Raw genomic sequence first — 23,427 nt, 5'->3', positions numbered from 1 at the left:
AGACAGAGAGCACCGCTTGCAGAGGAGCACGACCGCACTTCAAGCCCAGCTTACCTGAGACTCGGCTCCACCGGTTCACCCGGATGCGGGGGAGGGGGGGGGGGGCAGGCAGTTGTTATCTGGAACGCTTAACTCCCCATCGATCTCTTCGCCCAAATGCGTGACCTGCAGTGGAACATTGTTGCTTCACACAGAGGTGGCCAGTCAGTCACATTGTGCTTTTTCACCTCGGCTTCTTTCTCCAGTTGCTGGTGTTTGATGCTGAATCAGCGCTGTGGATTACTTCCTGACCTCAGGATTAAGGACCGAATTCAAGATCGACTTCACTGTACTAACAATAAAAAAGATGAACTTCTGGGCAACGTGCCCAGGTAAAGCACTGGTTCTTGGTGCACCAATGTGCCCCATGGTCAGAAAATGTGTCCCTGGTCAGAAACGCAATCCTGACCATGCCAGTGCATTTCGGCCATTTCCCACACAGGGAGGGTATCAGCAGGCAGGGCTTCCCCTGCCTCAGCATGTACAGATGTTAGCCTGCACTCTCCACAACTGACCGGGAAAGGCCTATGAATATGACTGGACATTATATGGTGTTACATAAACCAACAACCCCCAACAAAAACTGTGATGTATATAACTGGCCAGTACAATGGATTTATGAAAACCAGCAGTGATCACTACAGTACCTTCTGTGGTGGGTTAAATCAAAAGTTTGTATAATCGCAACACCCATTAGTAAAACCTTGAAGACAGGCTGTAGCACTACGCACAAAGCAAGAAGTCAAAACCGAGAAATAGCTTGGGATCTGAGCAAGCACGTTGTTTTCTTGAGCGTCACCTGGCTCGATTGCTCTGCAGTTGGATCTCGTTAGCGATTTGTAGCCTTCCTGCTGTGTCTCTTTAGCGGTCTCGCCTCCTCTGCCACAGCAGTAATTGCCTTGATATTTTTGGTTGCATGCGCTCGGGTAATTAAAACAAATCGACTGAGCAATTGGAGATGCCAATCTCCCGCAGATTTCCCCGGAGTGAGCAAGGAAAGAGGTTTTCCGAAGTCGTATCCATCGCTTTGTTTTACATTCCCAGTCTCTCTTCCATTATGGAGCATGGAACTGGGGTCCCAAAGTCATGGCCCCCGGACCACAGAGAGAATGCCAGGCTGAACCCCACAGCAGATGTGTCCTGACTGCACATTGGATGTTTACTCAGACCCAATCCTCTGTGACAGGTCAGACTGCCAGTTTCGGTAGAAATCACTTTAAGGTTTTGTTAAATGCAAATGGCAGTCGCATCAGGACAACAGGCAAGCTGTTTCCCCCAATTACAGAGAGGGGAAGACAGAGTTTATACCGTGTAGCGTAGGCCCTTTCTATTCTCTGCTAGGGAAGAAGACCCACTAGTCCATTGGCTGTATTAAAATATATACATTTAAAACACTAAGGGTAAGACTCCAAGTTTTATTTTCTAACAAAGGTATTACAGAAAGGTATAACTGAAACCGTATTTCAGTTCAGACAGGTGTAAACAGTGGTTACAGCACTGCACACCAAACAAAGCTAGTTGCAGTGTTGCCAAATATATATCTCATCTGTATCGCCACTAGCTTGTGACATTAGAAGTCCAACAGGTTTTTTTTTTTTTTTCCTTTTTTCAAGAATTCTGTTTGCTGGCAGCTTGAGTTAAAAAGTCAGTTAGATTAGCCCCTGGGCAGAAACGGGCAGGTTTGTGTTTCTGTAATGAGTTGTTTCACAGAAGTCGTCAGTTTGGATTAATCCATTAGTTTCTTCCTCAAAAATAAGCAGTGTTACAGGTATTCTCTTTTATTATTGTCTGCCAGTGCAGCATCATGGTTTTGGCTTATTCATGAAATTGATATTTCTGTGTGTTTGAGGAGGGATGTCACAAAGACAATGTTCCTCCAATGATTTTAACAGCCTGCAGTCTTCCATTGGGATGTGAACACCATGGTTACTCAGAGATCTACTGTTCATACTCATTTTCTGCCAGTCAGGAGTTCATAATCATCCACCCATGCAACGGTTTGAGCCAGTGCACAGCAACATTTATGCTGCATTAAATGATGCTTAGCAGTAAATAATTAAATTATGTTTAGCAGACCTCCTTAACCAAAGAAATTCGCACAGCTTTAAAAAAAAATAGTGATACTAGCATCTATATCCCTTTATGCACCTGGCTATTCCACCTGAAGCATCATGGATTAGACACACTGCTTAAGGGCAAAACAGCAGTGACCCGCTCACAGTTTTGGTTTCATATATTGGCAATAAAATACATTATTATTAAAAATGATTGGCTACATTAGCAAGGCTGAATCGGAAACACTGTAATGTAGCAAGGAACTTCAGCTGTGTTACAATATTGACAGTACACAAATATAGATGAAAATATTCAGCTTGTTTAAAAAAAATTAAACCAATATATTACCATTTGTTTTACCCTTTTAACAAGACATCTAATAAAAAAGTAAGATATACAGCCACCTAATAAGCAAGTAGCACAAAAACGTTCCCTTGGAGATCAATGAAGTACAACTCACAAGGCTTATATAATGCTGTGATATAGAATTATCATGGGATGAGGGAGGTAAGGTTCTGTAATAAAAACCTCCTCCTAATCTGTTCCACTCGAGACACCAGGTCTTTAAAATGTTCTGAGGAAATGGAGTCCTCATCATTGCATAATGAGAACGCGTGCCATACGAACTGCAGGCGGTAAACACTCATATTAAATTCAGCATTTATTTATGCAGAGGGATGCGATTAGCGTGATGAGCGATTGCCGCCTGCTTTGAGAGGTAACACCTCCACTCTGTGGGGGGGGGGGGGGGTGGGGGGAGCATGGCCTTCTGACTCAGACCCGTCAGACCTTTCTATGAAATGGGATTATTAACTTCCCCTTTTCACATGCATTTGGGCTGCCAGAGTGTATGAACTGACAAGCAGCATAATGACTTTATGCTAGATGATCGCTACACTGCCAAATGCTTGTTCATTTTTGGACCCGTAATTATTACAGCAAAGTTATTTTGAAGGAAACAGTGATTGAGGGAGTATAAGAAAATTGGCAAATACATTTTCTTTTTCTTTAAAACGAAAGCTGTTGATTTATGGTATCCACTTACACTCAAAACTAAGCTTGTGACACAGATACACAATTCAGGCTCTCTTCCTCATAATGAAGCAAACTGCTGACAGAGCAATTACTCTGTGACTGTATTAATGCATAATTACCTAAATAAAATTATTGAAACAACACGTACATTGCTGTAGTTTCTGTACAACTCTACATGTAAAAATATTTAATATTTTCCATTATAGGATATATTATGTATAGATTTGCTTAGAGTTCAATGCAGAATCATAAAATTAACATGAAGTACCTTGTCCCACTGTTATAAGCAGGACTGGCCCAAGCACCAATTTCCACTAAACACATTTGTTTGACTTGAGAAAGCAAGTCCAGACATGATGTTAAAATTGGTGCTGTAAAAAAACAAAATTAAACCAAATGTGCATTTTTATTGTTTACACTTAAAAGAAATATGGTACATAATTACAATTCTCTAAATTACAATTAAGCACTAATTACCTTTACAATAAATAAGGGCATCATTAATTTCTTGATGACCACTATAAAATAAGATGTGTTATTGAGTTCTTGGAAAGTCCTGAGTGTCAGAAAACTCACGCTTGACCCTTCACATCAGGAAGGAGAGCCAATCTCGCTGTGGGACATCGGCCTCCTGCTGAATGATCATCGGCTCCTCTCCAATGAGACGGTGTGCTTTGTCACAAGCTCTGCTCCAAGCAGAAACCAGAGGGGACCGGCTGCCCTCGTTTGGTCTCCGTGTCACGCACTGGGGTATTCCTCCTCGCTGGGGCTCCAACTGTTTAATGTTTAGGAAGCAGGTGGGGCTGGGCCAGGGGCGGAGTCAGGTGCGGGGCCCGGACCCGAAGGGCTGCCTCCAGTGTACACGAGGTAAAGGGTGCAGAAGCTGAACGCCATCAGGAAGGACACCAGGAGAGTCAGAACCTTCTGGATCCACAAGCACCGGTCCAGCCGCTGCTCCAGCCGGGAAGTGCTGGCCATCACCCGCAGGAGCTGAAGAGGAGAAAGACTCTGAGGCTGCCGCTCTTCCCAAGACCAGCGTCTCTAACGCAGCAACACTCACAGTGTTTACGTCACTGACTTTCAAAACAGTCTGGGTTTACTTTGTGAAGCACACGCATAGCTACAGAAAAAGGAGGGTTTCATAAAATGCATAATGCATAAGAAAACTGATGACCTTCAAGCACTCTGTAAAATCCAAGCACTTTCAAACGTAAAGGAACCCGAGGGAAATGGAAAGGCAAATTATTTCCTCAAGTTGCAAAAACTTGTGGCATTGTGAACTCTCTAGGTCACTTTAAGCAAGCAGCTGAGGAACAGGAAACGTACCCCCTGTTGGGTGTGTGGGCAGTACTCACCATAGTCTGCAGGTCCTGGTGTTTGCTGGTCCCAGAAGCAAGGGGGCTGTCCGTCATAGGGCTAGGGATGGGACTGCTCTCCAGAACGTGACACCGTAGCCTAAGGGCAGAAGATACACACAGATGTCATCAAAGTGGGAGGAGCAAACAGAAGGAGGGGAAAAACTGCTTTTTTCTGTAGGATGTTATATTTTACCTGTGCTCCATCACTTTTGATTTTGGGACATCCTTCCAGAACTGTGCAAGTTCTGGAGAACTCGTCCCAGCGTTGTTCTCCATCTCTGCAGCCATGACCAGGAACCGATCCTGAGGAGAGGACTGGAAACCTGAGGAATCCAGTGAAACAGGCCGGGTCAGAACCAATCAAAGCAGAAGCAGAGCAAGAGCTCTATTACTGGAGAACAAATCAAAATGCAGTCCTACAGAGACATGCCTAATAGATACCAAACAGTACCAGTACCAGAATAGTAGAATTATGATTACAATCCAGAATCAGTTTATGTGGTTATGTGAGCATGAGGTTTATATGATCAAAAGAATCTCTCAACAAAAAAAAAAATTCAGGTCCCAAGGCTTTAGTGAATTTAGAAAAAGGGAAGTAGAAAAAACTCTCAAACAAAGTCCTCCAAATCACATTTGGCATTTCTGAAGAAACAACTGACATTTCAGATTTCTTATCACCTTATCATATAAAGAGTCAGCAACATCCAAGGCACATTCTCAAATGATTAGAGCTAAGGCTAGATAATGCTGAGTGTTTTGGAGATTGAGACGAATAGGAGATGGGCTACTGAAATACCCGCAAGGGACTTGTCTACTCCTGTTCTATCAGCCCTGAATGGCCGGGATTTAAGTGATGGTGTGATTTAGGCACTGCAAGCACTTTCATAAGTTGACAGACTAGGCAGAATCGCAGTGCAAGTGGAGAAGAGTGCTGCTCGGCTGTTCACCATACCTCCGTGCAGGGATACTATGATGTCCACGAAGGCTCCTGGCTCACAGCTGGTGTTACTGGGCTTGACCCGGTACTTCTCTGGCGCTGTTGTACGGACCTGCCGAGACAAAGGCGCTTTATATGCTGGACACCGTGTACAGTACCGCACTGACAGGAGGGAGAGCATCTAAGTGTGCACATCACAGCAGGCCAGCTGTAGCGTTTATAGAAGTGACCTGTGTTCATGTTACAGGGGTAGGTCTGCTCTGGGTTATAAATCACGGCCCATGCAGCCCGCTCTGCTCAACACAGGATAAGATCAGACGGTTCCTACACGTCCCAGAAAACCTGAAACTTTTTAATGCAGTTTTCCAGTCAAAGTAAAGTCATGGAAGATGAGAGAATTGCCTAAATGTCATGCAAAACAATTAACTGACCTGGAAAATATTTTTTGTGTAATGTTATAGGCCAAAACCAAAGGTGCCTTTTGCAATAGCAATCCCTCCCACCCATCCAACCCCTGTCTGTGATCACAATCAAAAAAGTGGGAACCCCATTAGACCACCGAGCTGAAGTCCCAAACCTGTGTAAGTAAATCAGATTATTTACTGAAAACAATGTTTAAGTAATGGAATGTACTGCCACAGGCTCAAACGCACCTTGAAGGCCACTTGGTTTTTGGTCACGTTGTTGAGGATGATCAGACATTTCTTCTCAGTCTCTTTAGACCCAAAGCAAAGCTCCTCGGCTGGACTGTGGAGAGATCAATCAGATGTTGTTACCTTTCACTGCCGTATGACAGATGTGCATTCAACAACGTGGTGGTTAACTAATGTTAGCCCATGTTTTAGAACAACCTTTTTTCACTACATCACAAACATTGTTTAGCATTCACCAAGTCTGAAAAGCTAGCACGCACAAATGGCTGGTAGAATGAACAAGTAATTTGGTCTTTGGCCTTGAATGCTAAGATATATTTCAATAAATTTAACATTTGTTCTTCACTTTTAACACAATCCACAGTGAAGATAGCAGTCCTACTCATAGTCACGTCCAGCCAAATTAAATCACCAGCGACCAAAACGGAACCTTATGTTCAACAGTAGTGGGATGGCCACACACAGAAGAAGCTCATTTTCTACAGGGCTCATAAATTAATGGATGATGGATCATCTGTAATTTTTCCACAGATTTGTACATAATATTAAACACACTTAATGTACGTATCAATGCACCAAATGTATGTATCAACGGATGAAAATCTGAAACATTGTTTATTATCACTGGTCATGTATACCGTTCGTAGCATACTTAGCTAAATGGATTATTTTTCTGTAACATTACAGAACCAATGGGAAATAATAAACCAAGGGATAAATCAGTTTATTTACCTAAATGTGTGTACGTGGCTGTCAAGATGCTAGCCTATAAACATCCTTATAATAAATTATGAATATTCTTGACAGGGAACCAGTACTGATATCCACCACTGAACACAATGAAAACCGAGTCACGTTTCTGTATTCAGAATGGCTAAGTCGTAGGGCTGTCCATGAGGTTACTGGTGCCACAAAAATATTTAAATTCATTCGTTTCACATACAGAAAATATGACACATCCAGGGTTTTAGTGAAAGCTGCTACTGTTTTACATAAAATAAAATCTGTCAAAGCTGGAGACCCGGTCAAGCCTCTGAAGATTTGGTGGAGACTCTCAGACATCCCCCACCCCCCCCGCCCCCCAATTCCCTTCTGAAACAGTATGTACTACCCTGGTTTAGGGTATTACTTTAATGCGCTAATTTGGAATCAGTAAACGCTTCACATGATGTAACTTGTAGCTCTTTGAAATTCTCAGAACAGCCCTGGGATTAAGATTCTTCTCTGCTGGGTTTAATCCGTGAACCAGGCGCTCGAGCGCCCACTCATAAACCTTCCACAGATTAGGACTGTGAATTTACAGATTGATATAACAGTGCAGCTTTCAGAAATTAATCACTGTCTGGATAGCTGTTTCTTTCCACTGGAACATGTATTGGCTTATGTTTTAAGGTATTTATTCATAATGAGAAAACAAGGGACATGCATTGTACTGCACAGGACACCCATACCATGGTAATTCTGCTGGTATTCCCATCAGAAGGAAAGATTTGAATTACAGCTATTGATTCCATCCTGCTTTCTCGGGTGCACCCACACACTCTTATGCTTTTTATTGGACAAAGGGATTTAAGAAATGCCACAATCCACTCAAAATAAAATATCGTGAAATAACAGTGGCATATTTTCATAAGTACATTACAAGCAAAGTGACACGGCTGACACTGATTTGGCTGAATGCAGTATTTTCAGGTCATCTGCAGCAAAATCATCAGCTGACCTTAAAGTTTACAAAATAATACGCAGAAAGAACTATGAACCCAACCACCAAGGCTCTGAGTAAGCAGATCGATTGGGTACACAATGCATAAAAACCTTCATCTACTCAGGAAATCAGCCGAGCTATGTGCCTCCAGCTTTTAAGTGTACCCCAGCAAACATAAGATAATGTAACAATGATTTATTTGGTAAAAACCGATCTGGTTGCTGAAGCAAACATGTTTGTTTATGCCTTCAGTAGATAACTCCACCCCCTGCATCTGCTCCATGTTCAATAAGAGCAATAAAAACCTTACAGGTACAGTCATAGCAGGTGAACTTTAGAGCTGGCCCCATCTCACCCCCAATTAGTGAAAACCATGCCAGCAGAAACTGATTGCCAAAGCTTGGGGTATTCAAAAAAGAGAGCAATAAATGCTACATCAATACATCAAGGAATCATACATCAATACTGAGCCCCAGGTAAAATTGTACCTTAATACATATAGACTGGAATACTTTGAAATTAGCTGTTCAAATTCAAACTAAATCATAGTTATTTCAAGTCCCAAAATTAATCCATTGAACCGATGAAAACCACTCACTTGGTATTCAACTCAAGGGGTCTTAGGAATAACTCAGTGATTTAGTTACCTCACATAAACAAGCTCAAACTAAAAGTCCTGGATAAAGCTGAATTTTTATGCCTCTCTCTACCTTAGGTGACAACCACCTTTTGTTAATTCATGTGGGCTGAACCAAGAAACACCATGGGTACTGTTTCTTAACTTAATTACAAAAGCCCTCTTGAGAACACCTTCCTTATAATTGACTCTACCTGCAATAATAATAATAAATAATATTCCACATGACTAGCACTGTTGCTTCTACAATGCATCAAATTATTTAAAGAAGGTGGGAGAGAGTGGTTTGAGTGTTTTTTCGTCTAATGGATTAGAATGAATAATTTTCTCATATTATTGATTTCTGAGGAGGAAAAATCATTAAGCCATTAACCGAAAGAATAATGCATCAAAGTATACAGAGGATTCTCTTCAGAATCACTTTTCTAAGCCATCTGAACTTGCCATTGTGAAAATATAACTTTTTCTCAAAGGGTGTATATCTGCTACAAGATTCCCCTCTAAAAACTGTTCTGTACATTTTCTACTTGAGAAAAATAAATGAGAAGATTCTCACTTGCGCAAGTACTCAGCCCCTTAGCAATGGCAAGGTTACATGAAGTTCAAGTATTGTCTGGAAGATGACAAAATAAGTGTTCTGACCTCGCCTATGTGTCATAAACATGATTTATTGTAGATTCATTACTCGGTTTACTTAGTCATCTTGTGGCACTGTGCGACAATATTATTCAAATGATCAATTTTTTCCATGCCATGCTCACTTTTGGACATTCCAGGAGAAAATTCCCCGATTATGGATTAAAGATTCACTCGTATTAATGTACGAGTTTCTGAGTATGTGTGCGAGTACCTGATGTTCAGTAAGGACCCCTTAAAGGTTGTCAGCGGTTTCCGGGCGGCCTTGGTCCTGCTGGCAGTGTCCATCCTGTCACCCTCCTCTGGCCTCAAACCGTCCTCTGTGAAGTTCACCTGCCAACACCAACACAGCGGTGAGGAGACCAGCACAGCATGCAACTCCCAACGAGGGAAAGCATAGATAACAACTATGGCACTAAGGGTTAAACCATGACTTAAGAGTTGGTTGGGTTAACCACCCCAAAGTCTCACTCATACTGAAAAATACACTGAAGCTACCTCACTCCATACAGTAAAGAACACACACTGGAGCAAAGCACACTGGGATCAACACACACAAGTCTACCCCAAAACAGGGCCTTCATAGTCTGTACTGTGACAATGACTCAACACCAGAACATAAGAATACCATACAGTGCTCCAAAAGAAGCAAGTAGTAACCCCCCCCCCCCGGACGCACGCCACTTCCTCCGCCTTTCCCCTTTGCCCCTGGCGCTACGGTCACGTGACTCTGGGATTACAGAAAAAAAGCACACCCTGATGCCAAAATCTGATTGGTTAATATCGCAGACCTGTACAGGCGGGGTAACCACGTGACTGGGGGGTTGGGGGTCGGGTTGACTCATCGGCCACCAAGTTCCACACTGGTGTTATTCTCATGTGGCTCATACAGAATTGTTGCAGCAAACAATGAAATTAAAAACAGGATGCAAGATGTGGGGGAAAGGGGACTGTAAGTTGCTTATGAACTTTGTAAGACTGAAACTGAGTCATGGTGGGAGGTGGTGGTGTTCTGCTGAAATAAGCAGAATTGACCCAGCACTTCCCCCTTCAGGCTGATAGCCCAATAAAGGTCCAATACAAGCAATAAAGATAATCACAACCAGCTGCATTTCCAAGCATGCTTTTAATTCAGTGTTCAAATCAAGTAAATACAGTTTTAAAAATATTGCATTGATTGTGCATTAGGAAGGCACATTAGTACACATCAGTAGCAAAGCTTTGAGCGAAATTTTTAATACAGTACATATGGCACTCATAACAATTACTTAATGATACCAACTTTTTCATATTAACTCTGAAAAAATTAGTCATCAATCAGTCAAACTCCACTTCTGCCAATTATGATACAAGCTAGGGTGAACATAAATTTTTAAAAATTGCACTGGAGCCACTTGAGATGGCTGCATCCTTCTAACCTTAGAGCAACAGGTTCTCTACATCAGAACACTTACATTGGACCACAAGCTACAAAACTGGAAGTGCTTTGATCAGACAGGAAGTGTGAAATTTTCATATGAAATAAAGGACCACTAAGACTGGAAAATGTGTACCATTTTTTTGTTTAAAATGGGCACTCTCCTAACTTAGATTTAGTTCACATATTTTAACCATAACATTCAAAACGAACTTCTTTAAAATGGAGGGGACCACAAAAAGTACAAACACCACCATGCCAACATGCTATGCTCAGCGACCCATCTGCTTAAAGTGGTGTTTAGATGGTTTTAGCTGGTTTCTCAAATTGGCACATGTCAGAGCCACATTACTTGGCAGCCAGTAAATAAAAAGAAAAATACTATAAATTTAATATGACCTTGAAAGTAGGACCCATCTTAACCATGACAATGTCTTAAATTGACTAAAGCCCTGGTCAAATTGGGCTACATTCAGCATAGATTACTGAGCAGGCATGCTGGTTCAAGTTATCAAGAAATTACACAAGTTAAATGGAGCAGTCGAATGAAGGACAACTCTTTCTGAACTTCTTTTGTTCAAGAAAAGTGCTCCTTTCAATCACAACTATACACTTAGCCCTACCATCTCATCTTTGAAATTAGGAGACCGTCGCACTGATTGAATTATATCAATGTTGCGTAATTCTGGAATATGGCAAACAATAGAAGGCTAAAACTTAACTTTAGCTAAAAAAGTTTGGGAACCACTGGAATAATGTATGGTAGGCCTACATGATGCCAAGAAAGGAACCATTTTCTTTCTGTGATGCCAGCATGTTGAATTCCATGTTGAATTGTGTAAAAAAAAAAAAAGATATGGACATATTTCCATGGTAATGATGTACACAGGCTGACAGTGTTCAGTGCTTACAATAATATTTCTGTCACTACAACATAAAGTATGCAATAGGGCTAAATGTTACTTAATGTTAATTCAATTCAAGGGTTCAGAGGTCATTCTAATGACACAATAGTAAGCTGTTAAACAGTACTACTATGTTAAGGTGAGGCATTTTATGGCGAGGGGGAGGATCTACTATCATAATCTGGCAACTCCCAACAACACCACAATAAATGTACGTCATTGTACTGCATGATTGTAAAAGTGAAATGAAATCACTTGACTAGCAGGCTGAAATAAGCTACAAATAAGGTTTAGATTTTTTGAAAACGATTAGTGTTTTAACTTTAGCTACCAACAGCGGAGTAAATATTATGATCAATCAACACAAATGTCAGACACCGAAAGACATAAAAATAAAAACAGAAATAATTACTTTGCTGTGGTTCAAGTCTGGGTCATCGCCCATTGAAATCTTTGGGGAAAAAAAAAAAAAAGGATTTTTTTCTGTGTAAAAACACAGAATCTTGCATTAACATGACCACTGCTCACGCAAAACTCAAATTGGGCAATTTGATCCCTGTCCTACTGCAAGGATTGCGGTATTGATCATGTGACCTGACCACCCACAGCCCCTCAGCTCAGTCCTAATCACAGGTATATTTTACAGGCTCCAAGTAGCATGTTTTCTCACAGAGGCTAGCAGCACATCCTGCTGTTATTACAGTCAGAGAAAACACCAGCTGCTACTGGAAGATGATGATACATCACGTGTGTAATTGAGGAGTGGAACATGAAAGCTTTTTAAATGTTTCTGTGAGACGCAATAAATCTGATGGGATTAGGACCAGGCTGTTATTGCATCATGAAAACTTAGATTCACTGTTCATATATGTTGCCCAGATTAGCACCTGGTACAAATCTGAATGGCAAACTGGGACTATGGAGTGTTGCATTTATTGGACAATTATAACTGGTACGAGACTGGCAAAATGCGTGGCTGATTTGTGGTTGTGATTTCCGAATGGTTGATTTATGGTGATTTCAGACAAGGAGTGTAAAAAAGGAGGGGGAGAGGCTTCAGGACCTGTGGTGCCTTACTAGTCTTTGTTTCAAACAGAGAGGCACAATTAGTATGGCTGCACAAGCACAGAAACATTCAAAGTCTTGCTCAGCTCAACCACACTGCAAACCTCCTCTGCAGAATAAAGGGGGGAAAAAATTACCAGGGATATTGCGATTGTAGCTGCCTTTTTAAACTGACCAGGAGCACAGAAGTGGACCTTAATCCTCCTCCTTCTACCTTAATCCTCCTCTTTCCACAACCGCACCAACAAGCCCTTCTATAACGACGGATAACTGAAAGTAGGCGTAAATGAAGCAGGCACTTGTCTCATTCTGGGTGGTTCCACCCGACTGCCCATGCAAGTACATCACAGACAGCCTGCTACCTGTGGCTTCACTGTGACCCCACCCACCCCTTCCATCCACTCCACTGTAACGTTCAGTTCAATTTACCCTGTAAACCTACCGCATGCTTTCTGTTCTATTTTATTCCCACTTTTATCAGGCACTCTTATCCAGAGTGAAACGCAGGGCCGTCCAAACACTGTACATACTGACAACACTGCCTTTTGCGGCACAATCATAATGTATTTAAAGGCTCCAGATAGTTTATGAAAGGCTGTGAGTGAGTTCTGACCTGTGGGGGTCAGGCAGCCTCAGTCACTGTGTGCTGGGAAGAGGTGACGCAGCTGTACCACAATGGCCCCGCGAGCGGCTTTGTGACGTGCGTGTGGCTGAGCCACTGGGTCGTCGAGGGCCTGTGTGTATGTGTGTGTGCGTGCATGCTTGCGTGCCGGGAGAGGTCTCCACTGACAGAGATCAGATGCAGCGGAACAGCTTAAAGGCTCAGCACGGCTCGCCCACACCAGTGCAACTGTGACATCCAGGATGTGATGCGTGTATGTGTGAGGGTGCGTGTGTTCGCATGTGTGGATGTGCCAGCGCATATATGTAAGAATGTGTGTATGCGTGGGTCTGTGCACTTGGCAGGAAGCAATCTTGTAAAAATCTGTTCAACAGTATAAAACACAGAATTTTCCTCCATTTTACATTCTCAGAGTGTGGGACAGGCAAATGCAGCCATTTTCCACACACAAAATGTCACATCTGCCCGAGTGGAATAACGGTGCAGGCTTCAGTAACGATTCAAGAGCTTAGTGGTACTCATATGCACATCTTACTTCAGCTGCAGTGGGATTCAACTGCCGGGCAAGTGCTATGACTATAAAGGAAGAGCTTACGGAATTCAGTGACATCTGCAAGAAATGCAAGTCAGTGCTTTGAGTGCATGTGAAGTATGAAATTCACATCATAAATAAGAATGATGACATTATGACACTCATGATGATTATTATAATTTTCACTACCATAATCATCATCATTAAAAAAAAATTTGAGGCTTTGGACAGAAAAGGCCCTTCACCCTCTGAAGTGCTTAGATCATTTTGGGCTCATGTGATGCTTGTGCAGGGACCTTGTGATAGCTGCTGTGAAAGGCAGTTTGGCCGGACAATGCAGAAGTGAAAGATTTTAAACACATTTAAATAAAAAGTTAAAAATAAAACAGTGGCCAAATCATAGCATTACCGACTTCTAAATCTCTTTGAAGGGCCTGATTACAAAGGTGCACTCTTTCATAGTATTCAAAGAAAGGGCCACGCTCAAAAACTAAAGCAAAATATGCCACACTAGATTCAAGGGTTCAAGTACAATAAGGTGTCTGAGGTTGTACAAGGACAAGTTTCTGACAATGTCCAAGGCAAGTCATGCAAGAAGGTGTCAGGTCCTGTACAAGTACAGGGATGTGATGTTGTACCAGTAAAAGGCATCATACAAAAAACAGGCACTTGGTGTTGCACAGGTGCAGGAAGTTGGGTTTTAAGTCAACCCCAGATATCACAAAAATCTAAAGTGGTGTAGGTGCTGTGAAATGTGCATTAATCGTTAAAACATTACATTGAAGTGAATTTTAATACTATCATTAGGCTGCAGTCAGATTCCCCGTTAAAAACAAGCAGAATAGGACAGACTGTAGATAAAAACAAAATCTTAATTTGTTACACATACTGTATGCCTTTACTTTGCGGAAAACTAAGCCTGTTAAAACGGATTATAAAGGAATAAAAGGTTATTTGTTTAAAACATTAAAACATGGGCTACTGCATGTTTTTCCACCACCTTCATGTGACTAGGCATGCCTGGGCTCCTCATACCTTTCTGGGACGGAGGGCCTGAGGCTCTGAGCTGAAGCTGGAGTCCAGGATTTCTTTGGATTCCATTTCACCATCCTTGCTCTCAGTCTCATCTTCACTGGCAATAGGTCCATTTTCAGACATGGGGGTTTGGAAGTCATCATCGGTAAGTGGAGGGTAACTGTATTTAAAGGCATCCTAAAAACATACATATACATATGCACGCGCGCACACACACACACACACACACAATCCCAGTTTAAGACAGGTCTCTGGAACATGAACAGAACAAGTAAAAACAAGCCAGTCCTATACTCTAAATATCCATTAACAATACCTCAAGAACAGGCACATTTTTGTAACAGCTATATCAGTTTATAACCACATACAAATAAAACATGATCTTGCTAGGTTTATCAATAAAAAATTATTTTTAATAAATGATAATAAATGCACAAAACCCATCAAATAAACAGCAAGTAAAGTCTGAATCTCAAATGGCGCATTACGTAACCCCATAAAGTAATTCAGTGCTCTTCCTTTCACATCGTCCTATGCCGAATATTGTATTAAGCCCCAGGGCAGCGAAACATTTCCACATAACCTGTTGAACGGCACTTAAACTGTAAATGCAGGGGTACGTACGGTTCCTCCCATGTGGGGTGGAAGACACTCAGGCCCAATGAAGGTCTGGACATCACTCTTGGTCACAAACTTCAGCTTACTGATGGCTTCCGGACCAAGCCATGTCTTTACAATCTTCCAAGCCGCTGAGACGAGAGGGGAAAGGCATTGTTTATTGGTCCTGCGGCACAGGCCTAAATTGTAGGGCTACTTGACATGTTATCTGGAAACACCACCAGTTCTCTTAATCTCTTATGTCAATGGAAAACTAGAATATTAAGTTTTGTCAGCAAATTCTGTTCCGCCTGTGACGTTGAACCCTAAGTGTCTATGTCTTGGTTAGTTTTAAATAACAACGTCCCCACAGCTTAAAAATCCCACATCTGTGCACTATAAAGGCTTACTAAAGGAGATAGATTATTACTATACTATTAATGTAGCTTACTATGACAGGACAACTCACCGTTCATGATCCATGGCATCTCGTACATGATCATCTTGGCTGATAAAAGAAGAGAAGACAGTCAAATTCTGATTCTCAGGATCAGCTCTTTCAGACAGAACTCAAATCAAGATTCTAATCCAGGACCGACTTGGAATAGTAGAAAATACACTTTCAATAAAGCATATACCTTTTCAAACAGATCTTTGGTTTTAAAGACTTGCAAAAAGCATGGGAAGCTGGGTATAGAAAATAAATATTTGATTTGAAATTCTGCATGTAACCAGGTTTCTGCTGGAAAAGGGATTCTTAATGTCACCGAAATTACAAGGTAAAATGAAACCAATTTTATTTCAAGTGCAGTACCTCATACATTCTATATTTCACCGGTTAAATGGTGCATTATGTAGGGCATAGAAGGCTGCACTCTACTGATTCGAAGGACGACGTTTCAGCCTACAATTGAAGTTGGGCACTTTAAAGAAAAATGTTTTTAGATTGTCATGGGCATGAGCAAAAGAGATTGCACCTGAATACGTTCTGATTGCAATTTAAATCTATGGGTGTTCACTTATATAACCTGCTAACATGCACTCCATGTAACATACTGATGAAGAAAAGTGTAGTTTTCCACCTGTGAGACCTATTTTGTTCAAAATTGCTGTTTGCTTCTCACTCAGTTTTGAAAAAAAGAAAATATGAACACCAGTAAGGAATGAGGGGAAAAAAGCAACACTTACACAGGAACTTTGGATAATATACTTTGAAGCAGTTAATGATGTACTTCACGAAGTCCATGTCCTGAATACGGAAAAATTAAAAGAGAATTAGACTTGATGTATCAGATACAAATCCCCACAGCAAGGTCTACAAGTAACAGAGAACTTCAAACCCTTGCATTTCAACACTTGTCTGCAGACTATGCATAGCCACCCTGCAGGTATGAAGTGGCCTAATTATGAGAATCTGAAACAGTCACATGCTTCTTTCAAACAAACAGCGCTTTAGTCGATGCAGACACTTATTATCTTAATATTATCTTATAGCTTCTTATCACATAACCACACAACACCAGAACATTTAATTCAAACACAATCAACATCAAGCAATATGATATTGTATAGGCACACCATGCAAAGTCAGAACCGCCACGTCTTATCGTTGAATTGGTAAATGATCTTGAGATCTCAGAACTGAAAGAAAGAGCTCAGAACTGAAAGCAAAACTCATGCCATCAACCTCTGATGGTTCCCGTGACTGTTTATCTTTCCATAGGACTATATTCAGCAACATTTGCCAAAAAAAGCACTGACTGTTTAATGTTGTGACAGGTGAGTGTATTGTGACAGGTGATATTCACACAAAAGAAACTGTCACCCAGCCCTTTTCATTTGTTCAGACTAGATCAAAGGTGCAATACACACACACACACACACACAGGAAACCACTGTAATCAGCAGCAAAGTCACAAAGTACAAACAAAGTAATCAGCACACAGAGAGAACAGAGAACTGTCTGGCAGAATTACCTGCACATGCATCCTTCAAATGAATTAAACAGTAAAAAAAAAAAACACTGTCAGTCTATTACAGGGCTATATAAATGCAGTGAGAGGAAGCAAACATAGACATTAATGGAGACAACTTAAGCACTAAGCAACAAGATCTACTCTTGTTCCATATACCTCAAACTTCCCTCACCTGAAATTAGCAGACCCTTGAACTATAAGGATGAGTAATTAGCTGAAGTTATTGATTGACATCCATAAATAAACCAAATTCCACTATGGCCAGGGAGACAATGCAATTATTCTTTTTTTTCAGACATTAGAGAAAAAAGAAGAACAAGAGAATAAAGTACATTCTACTCAACCTACATTTAAAGAAACTGAAGGCAGATCTGAATACATTTGCCAGATTTATCATTGGAATTTAGTTTTATTTTTTTGGTATTTCATCAGCCTGCTTTGTGAACCAAAGGGAAAACTGGGGTGTTTCTAATGGAAGAGCAGGGGCTTTGGTGTAAGAAACTGGCAAGCAGGCTGACAGGGGATTGCTGCTGGGAGGCAGCGACTGAGACAAAGTCAGCCTCAGGATTAAGCAGTTTGGGGGATTGACCCAGAAGATTTAAAGGTCTCTGATCAGTAAAACCAAGGTGCATACAACAACCCTGCCACAGCCTTCATGGTAAGAGTAGTACACTATGTTAGGGTGTATACTAAGGCTTTAGTTAACATACTTTGTTTTTTTCAAAGCAGCCACATACCTACACTAACCAATGACCCAAATATACTGAGTTTTAAGATGGAGCTGCTTAGTAAAACACAGGATAATAGCATCACCTTATTATTATTATTATTATTTATTATTATTATTATTATTATTACTACACAAATTTGTAGGAGAAATGATTGTAATTGTAATGAAATAAGATTGCAGCCTTACGATGTTGCTGAGGCCAGACTCAGTCATGTCGAAAACCACCGTGAGGGGCATGCCTGGCTCCCGTTTGGCGTAGCGCTCCAGCCAGAAAGCAACATACTTCTTCTTCTCCTGGATGGTCTTTGCATCCTTGATGTGCAGCTTCACCTTGAACCAGACTGAGAGCAGCAGCAGCAGCACAGGGTCAGGAAGGCACCCACTTGCAGTGAATGTGCTCGGGCTGATACTTTAGTACTAAATACAAGGAAACTAAAGCACATGAACATCTACATTATACCTGACTCTTTTAGTCTCATTGCTCAAACCTGCAATTTACAGTACTATTGATTTATTTAATTTCATCACACAAGTATTCAAAATGCTGTGAGTTAAATGACTTTGCACCAATCTGAGTAAATAAAACTGAGCTTAAACAGATAATTTGAACAAATGCAGCACTAAATGGATCGCCCTTAGAGTGAAAGTGATAAGAAAGTGATGAGTGTGGTGGATCCCTTGGTTGCCAGGCACGACGATAAAGCTGCTAGTTATAGAACTACCACACGCTACTTTTCTTTCACATGAATTACTACGTTGTATCCTTCAATTGATAGGAACAAGAAAAAATGGTTTGCTCCAAATACATGTGTATCAATGAGAGTTAATGATACCAATTACAAAAGTACTGAAAATTTGTACTTTCAGAACAGCCACACAAGCTGGAAATGACAATATGCTTACCAGTTAGTGCTAGTGGTTAAACCTGGCAAACCTGGTATTCATATCCAATCAGCAAGGGGTTTTATTAGGGGAATTAATTGCCCTATTACTGTTAATAGGGAAATTAGGGAAAGCTAAAAGGAAAACCCTGCCCAAATAGAAAAATAAAGCGGTGAGTAACCTACATAATTTGTTGCCCTCTTTATCGTAGCCATGGAGATAAACCGCTCCGGTCTCAAACATCCACTTGGGAACGGAGCTTTCTGTGAGGTCTGGAAAAACAACACAGCCATTTCTACAGGCGATGTCTAACAGCATATGACAACATCCAGCACAAACTACAACACACATGCACACGCATATAGATATATGCAAACACATACATTACACTTAGAGGGGTTTCTACAAACAACTCCACACAGATAAGTAGAGGCCTTTGTGTGCTGTGAAGCACATGCTCTTATTGTGAGCAAAGAACATAGCAATAATGTTCAGCAATGAGCCATCATGCGCCTAGACTGGAAAAGCCCTGTATTAAACTAAATTTGAAGACCAACAAAATCATTTGAAGATAATGTGCAGTGTGTTTTTCCAAACAGGAAAGCTGCAGAAATAAATGTACAACCCCCACTGAATGGAATAGGAAGGGACATTGCACCAGCTGGCACAGGAAAATTGGGCTTATGATTAATGAAGCCCATTGGCTTACGTGGAAATGTACTTTGTGTGTGAATTCAATTTCTTCATGCTGATGACACAGTGTGCAACTCATAGTCTTGTCAATTTAAATGTCAAAATCACTGTAATCAAGCAGCACTGTATTCGGAAGACACTTAGCAAAAAGGGACACAAAAGACCGCAGTACCCAGGGCAGGATGAATGCTGGCTTTCATGATCTCAGCACAATGAGCCTTTATCTGTACGTATTTGCACATATACACAAGACCACGCCCTCAATCCAGCCACAAAGCAGCAGTAATGGCCAGAGTTGTAGATTTGTCACTAACAACTGATTAAAAGAATTACATTATTTGCCGCTTTCAAGATGTCTGCCTGCATCACGTCCACAATGGCAAACAACTTCTGACAACGTCAGGCAATCAATCAATCGATTGATCAAGCATATCCTTTGCTAATCACACTCAGTCAAGGTGCCACACACAGCACTTCACTGCAGACATTTCTGAGAAGGAAGGGGTTTTTAATATATTTTTTTGAAAACTAAAAAAAAAAAAAAAAAAAAAAACACCCATAACAACCAAAGTGGGGAAACACTGGAAAATTATACCCTAGATCCATTACATTGATCAATTGATCATTGATCATTACTCCTGGAAAAGGAATTTCCTTTAACTGCTCTGGAATAAATACTCAACATGAAGCAGTTCTGTGCCCTTTCAGCAGCCTTTTATTAACATTACGTGCATATACCCTGACCGTGAGCATTACCTCTATGAGAAAATAGCTCCACATTTAACATGACTGCACATATAAAAGATGCAACGATAAAGACCTATGGCCAATGTGATGTAAATTCTACACCTCAAAAGAGCCATTACCAATTTGCTTAGATTTGAACAGATTTGGGTTAATTTATGTGTTCAACTGAATACCTTGGTTTCAAGTCAAATCAAAACTGTTAAAGCCATCCCTGGAAACCAAGAATAGTCAATGATGTCCCATAGTACATTGCTGCATTGTGGTTATAAACAAAGGCCTCAAAAGGCAAATAACAAAAAAGCAAGTAATTTTTAAACATGGACCAAAGAAGAGATTTTTATTTTGCTAATTAATGCATTTTCAGCATATGTTTTTTTTTCTTTTCTTGTGGCAGTTTCCTCTGTCCACTCCCCAGTGTGGAACCCAGTGTGGATATCATGGTAGTCGACCTACCGTTCAGCCCGAACTCTCTTCTCCATTGGAAACTCTCGTCAATCATCTTCAAGGCGTCCTCCACCACAAAAAGCCGCCATGCCAGGTAGCCTTCCACCAGCGCAACATCCTTCTGAAGCCTCTCCACGTCTCTGGAGTCATACTTGTCTGATGAATCTGTATGGAGAGTAAAACCAAATCAACCCAGGTGCAACTTCCTCCCCTGGTTTAAGGTCAAGTTGCATTCGGTCATCATTAACTCTTGTGGCTTTGAGGTTTGACCTTACTTTGACCAGGCAATTCAAACAGTTCTTCCCTTATCATGCAGACAGTAATATGGCACACTCTCCAGCTGACAGGGTTTTTCAGCATGCATGCTGAAAATGTTACAGATCAGCAAGAAAAATTCTTGGGGCATTATGCCTAAAAAGGTTGTTGTTTAACAACAAAAAATAATTTTGTCTAAGTCTAAACAGAAGGCTCAAAATTTGGAGGCCGTGGAAGAAATCACTCATCTGAGTGAATATTTCTGAGGACAGTGAAAACAGCTTTGACTCCACCGCAGAGGGCATGTTCAATGAAGGACTTCATGTCTTGACCCCGTTTTATATTGGTGAGCACCTAAATATATTCTCTAAATACATTTACTATTATTATTCAGTACTCTAATAAATAAGGAGTATGCCTAATTTTGAATAATAAATGTGACATGTGAAAGACGGTTATTTTCTGCAAAAGTCTTCAACTAGCATGTAGAATACAATTAAAAATATTTTACATCTCTAAACACCCATAACATCATGCGGTTACCAAGTGTCATTTTGGGGTCCCCAAGTTGCCTTTCTGGAAACCCACCTAGACATAGCTTACAAAAAACAAAGCAGAATGCTCATGTTAAGTGGCACTCTCATCAAATTACTGTCATCAAACCAGGATCTGTCCAGTGTTGTGGCCATGGTTCCATTATGTTTCTAAACCTACAAGCAAAAGCATCTGTATCCATTCAAAAAATAATTTCTACACACACTGATTAGAATAATTTCTAATCAGGTTCTACACACTCAATACAGGCCGTCGAATCCCGAATTTGCAAAAGAATTTGGTAACATAAGAGTATGAACTAAGTAAAAGTAATTTGTAGTTGTTGCTAAAGTACCAACTGTGTGCTTAATGAAGACTCAAGACTGAAATATCACATCTACCCCTGTGAAGAACGCCAAAATGCAGTGCTTATAAATTCAGTGCATCAAGATATCCTACAGAGGGATATCTATAGGCGTTCAAACGTGTAGAGGGACTTACATCAGTGTAAAGCAAAGATCTTTTCTCGAGGGAATTGTGTTTATGTATGCCAACGATTTAAATCAAAGCCAAGTGCTAAATTCCTTGGGGCAGAAAGGGCGTGTTTGTCAAACCTGTAATACCGAAACGTTATCTTAAATCTTGCAAAAAGCAAAAATCACTCGTTGCTTTCTCCAAACACACAGATAACATCAGCCACCTTCTTTTTACTACTAATAAGAGTGCAACTTAACTAATGCAGTGTTAATAAAATATTATACAACTTGTGGTAACTTACAATGTTACAATGGCAACAAAGCAAAATATATAGATAGATGGCTACATACACCGCTAGTAGTTAATACTGTCAACAAAATGAGGGCCACGGCATATTATTATAGCGAGCCCGCTATGCAGTGCATTAAATTTAACGACGTGTACCACTCTAAAAAGTTTAGCTACAGACAGTAACTGATAAAGCCAGCAAACCAGCGATGACATTGTGATTATCAAACTACATCGTCATTGCTACAGTGCAACAGGCATAAATAAAGTTACAGTTACAGTGTGATATTTTAAAGACATGGCTTCATTGCTAACAAGATATAGGCAACATTTTCTTTTTGTTCAAATAAATCAAGACTGCATTTTAGTGAGCCAGACCGTTTAAATGTGAACGTTGCATGAACATAATAAAGAAAAAGTATAGACAAGTTTAAGATATCTGATAGCAAGATTAAGCGTTAAATTACACAGCTAGCTAGCGAAGTTAATCCAAAGACGAGTCACAATCTTAAATTCATAAGCAAGACCACTAACAATTTATTTAGGTGTATGATAGTTGAATGACAATGAGCAAGCAGTTTTTCCAATAACGATACTAAAATCATAACGCATAACGTTGGCCAGCTAGCCTGCTAACTTAGTTTACCTTGTACGTACTCCTCCTTGAACCGTTGTCTAACTTCTTGTATTTTCCTTTCGATGTCCTGTTGAAACGGTGAAGTGAATTAATAATGATTCTGCAATTGAAAAAAAGTTTATATATTCGTCTTATATTCGCTTGCGACCGGTAGCTAGTTACCTGCTCCGATTCTGCCTGCCCACCATCCGCCATGGTCACACTGTCAAGTGGATTGAGCCATATGAGGAAGGACAAGTCATAAAACTACCGCCTCCATCGCCATTTTGGCTCCTAGATATGAATTATACCGAGCTGCTTTTCCACCATAGGAGAAACCACAGGAGTCAGTTTCTTAACTTCCTCAATTTTCCAACCTTGACTGAGCGACCTGTAGCTTAAAATCATTCAGTTGAACTGTCACTGAAAGCCATCGACAAAACATAAAATGACACCATGTAGCTATTCAGTTTGCTTGCTTGATATTTTCTTAATGAATCACTGCAGAGTTCATTTGGAAAAAGTCAAAACAAACCACATTTCCGGACCCTCCACTA

At 40.7% G+C, this 23,427-nt stretch overlaps 1 protein-coding gene across 1 annotated transcript; it reads right to left on the bottom strand.

Moving 5' to 3' along the window:
• Positions 1 to 1,440: 1,440 nt before the first annotated feature.
• Positions 1,441 to 23,424, bottom strand: mospd2 (motile sperm domain containing 2). Its single transcript, XM_035394139.1, has 15 exons — positions 23,054 to 23,424; positions 22,901 to 22,958; positions 20,710 to 20,865; positions 19,002 to 19,088; positions 18,121 to 18,275; positions 16,417 to 16,477; positions 15,698 to 15,736; positions 15,256 to 15,380; positions 14,632 to 14,808; positions 9,270 to 9,388; positions 6,078 to 6,171; positions 5,440 to 5,536; positions 4,681 to 4,810; positions 4,485 to 4,584; positions 1,441 to 4,119 (listed from the first exon to the last, which is right to left on the bottom strand). The coding sequence occupies exons 1-15, from the start codon at positions 23,084 to 23,086 to the stop codon at positions 3,916 to 3,918; spliced, it is 1,635 nt and encodes a 544-aa protein (XP_035250030.1). The 5' UTR covers positions 23,087 to 23,424; the 3' UTR covers positions 1,441 to 3,915.
• Between the last annotated feature and the right edge of the window lie 3 nt (positions 23,425 to 23,427).

Source organism: Anguilla anguilla, chromosome 15 (genome assembly GCF_013347855.1).
Source record: "Anguilla anguilla isolate fAngAng1 chromosome 15, fAngAng1.pri, whole genome shotgun sequence".
Taxonomy (NCBI): domain Eukaryota; kingdom Metazoa; phylum Chordata; class Actinopteri; order Anguilliformes; family Anguillidae; genus Anguilla; species Anguilla anguilla.
Note: the sequence above shows the minus strand (reverse complement) of the source record. Positions and strands in the feature narration are given on the sequence as shown.